General features: G+C 43.2%; 1 protein-coding gene across 1 annotated transcript; it reads right to left on the bottom strand.

Moving 5' to 3' along the window:
- Nucleotides 1–1,914: 1,914 nt before the first annotated feature.
- LOC101848144 (tubulin alpha-1 chain) lies at nucleotides 1,915–6,338 on the bottom strand. Its single transcript, XM_005107638.3, has 3 exons — nucleotides 5,826–6,338; nucleotides 3,255–4,191; nucleotides 1,915–2,332 (listed from the first exon to the last, which is right to left on the bottom strand). Exons 1-3 carry the CDS (start codon nucleotides 6,106–6,108, stop codon nucleotides 2,200–2,202), a joined length of 1,353 nt encoding a protein of 450 aa, XP_005107695.1. The 5' UTR covers nucleotides 6,109–6,338; the 3' UTR covers nucleotides 1,915–2,199.
- Nucleotides 6,339–7,081: the final 743 nt, after the last annotated feature.

Here is a 7,081-nt window from a genome sequence, read left to right as displayed (position 1 = left end):
CACACACACACACACACACACACACACACACACACACACACACACACACACCAGCGTAAGCTTTGTCTAGTTTCTCCAGTAACGCTTTCGGGACTACACGCGAGGAGTCCTCGGGAAAAACGAGCAGACTCACACAATGGAAAACCGCGAGAAAATCCATTTTATAGGCTAAAAGACTCGTACCTTCATTTCTGTTGTTCTGCTGGGTTGATTTTTCTTTTTCATTTCATTTCCCATAAAAATAAAATGTAACCCCCCCAGTTTAACTAAAATAAATGTATGAGTGTACAAACTACATTTGATTATGTTATTACAATTTCCGTGTTGTGAACTTGTTCCCCCCCCCACCCCATATCTCCCCCATGGACTCCTTCGTAGCTCAAGTATGCAAGGGGGCACTCGTGGCTTAGAGGTTAAGGTGTTAGCCTCTCGTTCATTAGGTCACGGGTTCGAATCCGGATTGCAACGGACATTTTTTTTTCTAAAATGTTCTCATTTCACATCCCTTCAGCTCTTTAAACGCATGAACTGAGTGCATTCCTGTTCTTCTCCGCTCCCTTTTGTTTCCAGTCTGACCCATTTCCATGATCGGCATCAAAATTGGAGAGAAACGAATGTGACATATTTTTGTTTCCGCTCACTTTCCGTTCGTGAACATCCGGTGTTGTCCTTTACACAGTAGATCTGCATCGTATTGAGTTTTCTACCCCTGTGTTGAGCAATAATGGAGGCTTTTCAATTATTCTTATTATTTTGGATGAAAAGAAGACGCTGCGTCCAAAAAAGCGGTACTGGACACAGCATTTTACTACGAAGAGATGATTTTGGAGAGTATCATCATCTTCTGAATGAAGTTTTAAAAGGGATGAGGAGAAATGGGTTTCCTACATTCGGATACGACCTGAAACTTTTCAAACCCTTCTTCATCTCATTAGACCTCATAATGATATTGAGAAAAGAAGCGGGCGGTTGGCGGGTGCTCTGGTGTGGTTTGCTCCTTCTTTCCTATCAAATATCTATCGTCCTTATCTTCCCTTCTTCTTTTTTATGTTTGTTACTCTCTTGTAACACTTCTAATCTTCTGGCGCTCATATGACCTTATGCAGTTGTGAGCGCCATAAAACCTCTACTTAAACTAAACTAAACTATGAGAAAAGAACCAAAACAAATTCGCAAGCCGTTATCTTCAAGAGAAAGACTTATTATCACTCCACAGTTAGTTATACTTTGATTATAGATGAAAATAATACAGAGTGTGAATACATGGTGAGGGAGAACTAGGAGAAGTTTTAGTTGCGAGATAAAACGTTCGCAATCAGCTCAGCAACTGGGATCAGCAGGAAAGGGAGAGGAAAGTGAGAGGGGTGCACTCAGTTTCCGGTGATGAGATATGAGACACTATCCATGATTCGGCAACTGGGAGGAAAGGTCAAGCGGGGAGCAACAGGGAACGGAGACGAAAACGAATGCACTCAGTTTATATACACTAACACTGTTCGGTCGTCTACTTTCGTCTCCACTTTCTGCCCCAACACCTCACATCATTTGCCCCCTCCTCTGACCTCCTGATTCTTTCTGCAGCCTTTCTACTGCTACTCCTTGGCTACTCCTTACTGCTGTCGTTCAGCCACACGCCTGATCTTCTGGTAGGAAAGATCTACACCTAGCCTTTTTGGACAAGCGCGAAAAATCTGGGAGGTTCCGTGTGTAAGTTGTGCTCGTTAAAGACCCCTTGTTTGCCCAAAATCGATATGATTAAGCTTCGGCCGTCACCCGGGCAAAATTCAAAATTTCCTTCCCACTGAAAATGAGCGCCGTAAAACAACCCCCCAACCCCCAGAAAAAAGCAGGTTTGAAAGAATAAGACCTGAGGAACACAAGAGAGATATCTTTATGGATTTCCCTTTTATTGATGACGTAAGAGAAAGTTCCGAAGTGAAATATCATGTATACTAACTACGATAAAGACATTACAACTTAAAGTAATTTATAGTTCTAATTCAAAATATGAATTGAAGGACATTGTATTCCCAAGGAAAGTTGATATAATCAGCTGCCTTTTTTTATAAACATTCTTCCCTCCCCTTAGATGGGTTACATTTCATTAGAAGGTCAAATACTCCCCTTTAGGTGAGTAGTATTTACAAGATGTTCTCAAACCATTGTCCACGTTTCTCCTGTGAGTGAGAGAAATCACAACTAGTACTCATCTTGTCCCTCTCCTTCTTCCTCTACTGAGTCCAGTCCAACTTCTTCGTAGTCTTTCTCCAGAGCTGCCAGATCTTCGCGGGCTTCTGAGAACTCACCTTCCTCCATTCCTTCTCCAACATACCTGGGGAGTACGAGATTTAAATGCAAAGATCACACCCTCTCTCAAGAAATATAATGCACCCCATACACACAATGTACTCAATAAACACAATACTCATAACAAGCTCTATTCACACCTTACACACAGCACAGACAATTATACACTCAATATAATGACGATACACACTAAATGCAAAACACACACTCCATATTACCTACAATACCCCGAATACACTCAATATCTACCGGTGTCATGTGGTGAAGTGGTAAGGTGCTTCGCCATCTTGCGCAGAAGATGAGAGTTAAGATTTTCGTGTGGGGAGAAATTCTATCGTGTATCTCTGTTTGTCTGCAAGAACGTTGTTATATATTTCTTTCAGCCTCGGTTGGCTCTGACAGTCAAGGCCGAAACAACCCGCCCCTTGAATGGTCTAACTTGTGTCGATGGGGTGTACAAAATCAAGACAAAAACCACAATTCAAAACAATATACCCCATTAATCCCGTCCACATGTACATAGAGCATATAAAACAATCAGTTCAAATGTCCTAATCTGCTTGCCATAAAATAACCACATCAGGTTTATTTATGTAAAGTACCAATGGCTTTGAGAAAATAGAATGCTTTGAGAAAACTCAACAAGAGCGTCTTTGACAATGAAACATTAATGAATCGTGTTGACACTTTACTTATATTCCTGCATGCAGTAAACCAGGAACACACAGGTATCAGATTCGGGTCACGGGAGTTGCAGTAGTTGCTCAAGGCTTGCTTGTCTAGTGTACAAAAGTTTTACGACATGTACTTTGCAAAATTTAGTACTCGGCAGTGGATAAAGGCTATAATTATCATGTAATATCTAACAGAACGTTGTCGCCAACCATTTCTAGGCACCTGCGCCTAGACATAAACAAGAATAATATAGAGGCTTTGGCAGAACTCACCAGTGGACAAAGGCTCTCTTGGCGTACAGCAGGTCAAACTTGTGGTCCAGTCTGGCCCAGGCTTCTGCTATGGCTGTGGTATTGGCAATCATGCAGACTGACCTCTGAACCTTCGCGAGGTCACCTCCTGGCACCACGGTGGCGGGCTGGTAGTTAATACCTACTTTGAAGCCAGTTGGACACCAGTCCACAAACTGAATGGTTCTCTTTGTCTTGAGCGTGGCGATAGCGGCATTGACGTCTTTGGGTACTACGTCACCGCGGTACAACATGCAGCAGGCCATGTACTTGCCGTGACGGGGGTCACACTTGACCAGCTGGTTGGCCGGCTCGAAGCACGAGCTGGTTATCTCTGCACAGGTCAGTTGCTCGTGGTAGGCTTTCTCTGCCGAGATGACGGGCGCCATGGTCACCAAGGGGAAGTGGATCCGAGGGTAAGGGACCAGGTTGGTCTGGAACTCTTGCAGATCCACGTTAATGGCGCCGTCAAAGCGCAGAGAGGCAGTGATGGAAGAGACGACCTGGGCCAATAGCCGGTTTAAGTTGGTGTACGTGGGCCGCTCAATGTCAAGGTTACGGCGGCACACGTCATAGATGGCCTCATTGTCCACGATAAATGCGCAGTCCGAGTGCTCTAGCGTTGTGTGCGTCACTAGAAGCGAGTTATATGGCTCTACTATGGCCGTGCAGATCTGGGGGGACGGGTAAATCGCGCACTCAATTTTCGTTTTCCTCCCGTAATCTATAGACAGTCTTTCCATGAGCAGGGATGTGAACCCGGAGCCTGTGCCGCCACCGAAGCTGTGGAAGACCAAGAATCCTTGGAGGCCAGTACAGATGTCGGCCAGTTTCCGGAGCCGATCTAGGACCAGGTCAATAATCTCTTTGCCCACAGTGTAGTGACCTCGGGCGTAGTTGTTGGCTGCGTCCTCTTTGCCTAAATTCAGACAACACAAAGTAATAATATATACCACTAATAAAATATAACTTAATAACGCTTTTCCACTAAAAAGGTGCTCAATGCGCTTTACAATAAAATACACAGAACACGAGTAACGTCTTATTTCAAGAAGATAAAACAAAACAATTTCGCAAAGAGACGAAACAATACAATTTTAACTCTTTGCATGAGGAGAGAAGAACACATAATTCTTTGCGTCTCTTTGCACAGAAGGAGACAGAACGACGTTAATGCATCACCGTGTATACTGGCACCCCCGGAGACGATGAGACTAGGATATAATAGGTTGACATCTTCCTGCCGATGAATCCAAGATCTAAAACCTACAGAAGTTTAAAACCTTATTAAAGAAATCTCACGTATAGTATAACTGAAATAATAGAAACATCGACACAAACAAAAAGCACCCCCAATCCCCCCCCCCCAACAACAACAACAACAAAAACTAACAAACAAAACTAACAAAAACAACAACAGCAACGACAAAAAACCCCAAACAAACAAAAACACAACAACAAAACAACCACACACACACAAAAAAGAAAATGAATAAACAAACAAAAAACGAACAAACAGAAATATTCACGAATTCAACAATTTACTGTTGACAAACAGGTCTGTTTTCATGGAATAATTAATATATACCCAGATTGATTTCCTGTGTGACAAATAATTTACTTGTCATACAGTTTGACATAAGGTACAGAAAGTACGATGAAATGAAAACAATTTCTCCACATCTGACTCTATCTTGATGATACATGTTCCACAAAGATATTTCATCATAGATTTAAAGGGCGCAATCAGACTAGTGATCCGCGTTCGTGCGTGTGTTAAATGAACACTAGTTGTTGACTAGTGACATCGTTTTTATACCACACCACTTGTCCACTTATGCGAATGCCTTCCACGATATATGGGCGCCAGAACGAAAGTTCTTGTTTTGCTGTGGTTGAAATGGGAAAGCAGCCGTGAGAAAATAAGAATGCATTAGATGCATCCTATATGTGTTCAGAGGTCTGTGTAGGGCTAGTTTAATAATTTTAGTGCCACGAATTTAACAAGATGAAAAAATGTTTCATAATATTATGTCGACATAAAACCAGATAGATCTAGATCTGGATTTAGATCTACATGATTTGACAATTAGCTGCTGCTGATGTTTGGACGGCACATACAAAGAAAGAAAGAAAGAAAGAGGGAGAGAGAGGGAGAGAGAGAGAGAGAGAGAGAGAGAGAGAGAGAGAGAGAGAGACAGAGAGAGACAGAGAGAGAGACAGAGAGAGAGAGAGAAAGAGAGAGAGACAGAGAGAGAGAGAGAGAGAGAGAGAGAGAGAGAGAGAGAGAGAGAGAGAGAGAGAGAGGAGAGATATAAGATAGAGATAGATAGAATGAAGAGAGAGAGAGAGAGAGAGAGAGAGAGAGAGAAAGTGAGAGAGAGAGAGGGAGAGAGAGAGAGAGAGAGAGCTCTTTCTGTCTTCTGGCACTGTGGCGTCACAAACGGTCAGCGATGCCGACAGGACGCAGGAAATCAACACATACTCGGGGGTCCTGGAAAAGTTCTGAGCGTGGGTCAATGAAATGTCCCAGCAGACGTGTGAGAGAGTTACCTGAGATGAGCTGCTCGGGGTGAAAGAGTTGTCGATATGTCCCTGTCCTCACTTCGTCCACCACTGTGGGCTCCAGATCCACAAAGACCGCTCGAGGCACGTGCTTGCCGGCGCCAGTCTCGCTGAAGAAGGTGTTGAAGGAGTCGTCGCCCCCGCCGATCGTCTTGTCCGACGGCATTTGTCCGTCCGGCTGGATGCCATGTTCCAGGCAGTAGAGCTCCCAGCACGCGTTCCCCACTTGGATCCCGCACTGGCCCACGTGGATAGACACACATTCGCGCATGTTGAGACTGCTGAATAGATCTAGATTCTAGATCTATATCTAGGTAGTAAAGGCTCTCATAAGAAACCCCCTTTGGAAACCTTAACCTAACCTGAGCCAAGAAAACTAAACAATATCAGCTAAACCTACTACAAAGATTTCACTTCGCCCAAGTTTCCTCGAGAGATGTACAACCCAAACCTTACCCTAACTAGTGGGGGAACCTAACCCTAACCTACTCTCCTAGACTTAGTGACGAGGTGAGAGACTTGGGGCTGCCCCTACAACTACGAGGCAAAAGTCCGCAATGATGTGCGCAGAATGAGCTTAGAGATTATTCTTGTATATTTAAAACATTTTTTTCATAATGAAGATAGCTGGAACTAAAAAGGAAACTGTTTTCTCGTTTCATTCTAGCTTTTTTTCTAATGTCCTCTTAATTGTATCCCCCAATTTGCAATCTAGATAAAATAGTTTGCAATATCACGCATTCTTCACTTTCAATTTTAATGCCGTCATCAGTCGGGTTGTCTTCTCGTAAAGTCAAAGATAGTGAATAACAAGATGGGCCACTCAGCCAAAAAAGTGTCCGCAGGAAGTATGCTCTTTGCTTCAGATGGCGCTGCAGTCTGTTTTGAAGCTCTCTTTCGTTTTTCCAGAAGAAGAATAGGAATAACACCTCCTTGCGTGCGCAGATCGACTGCTGTTCATCAGCAGTTCGGGTACGTTCAGTGCGGAGTTTTAGGGTTTTTTATTTTAATGACCTCTCGCCTTTCATTCTAAAGTCAAATTAAACGAAGAAAACCATCACCCTTTTCTCCGGAAGAGTTTTTTTTTGTCAGCGTAACCATTTAAAAAAAGTGTTCTTCCGTAATTTATCCCAAAACTTGCTAGTTTCACTTTGATTTTTTAACAAGTAGGGTAACTCTGTTCGCAAAAGAGCGCTTTTGTGAAGAGGGCGCCACCAAATTTTGAGGACACTTTTTTAATTGGC

This window comes from Aplysia californica, unplaced genomic scaffold (assembly GCF_000002075.1).
Source record: "Aplysia californica isolate F4 #8 unplaced genomic scaffold, AplCal3.0 scaffold00618, whole genome shotgun sequence".
NCBI lineage: Eukaryota > Metazoa > Mollusca > Gastropoda > Aplysiida > Aplysiidae > Aplysia > Aplysia californica.
Note: the sequence above shows the minus strand (reverse complement) of the source record. Positions and strands in the feature narration are given on the sequence as shown.

Excerpts from the sequence above, each read along its gene's own strand:
- LOC101848144 (XM_005107638.3), bottom strand. The coding sequence starts at position 6,108 with ATGCGCGAATGTGTGTCTATCCACGTGGGCCAGTGCGGGATCCAAGTG. Across the intron at positions 4,192-5,825 it reads CCCCGAGCAGCTCATCTCAG|GCAAAGAGGACGCAGCCAAC; the intron begins GTAACTCTCTCA and ends GTCTGAATTTAG. Across the intron at positions 2,333-3,254 it reads AAGAGAGCCTTTGTCCACTG|GTATGTTGGAGAAGGAATGG; the intron begins GTGAGTTCTGCC and ends CGTACTCCCCAG.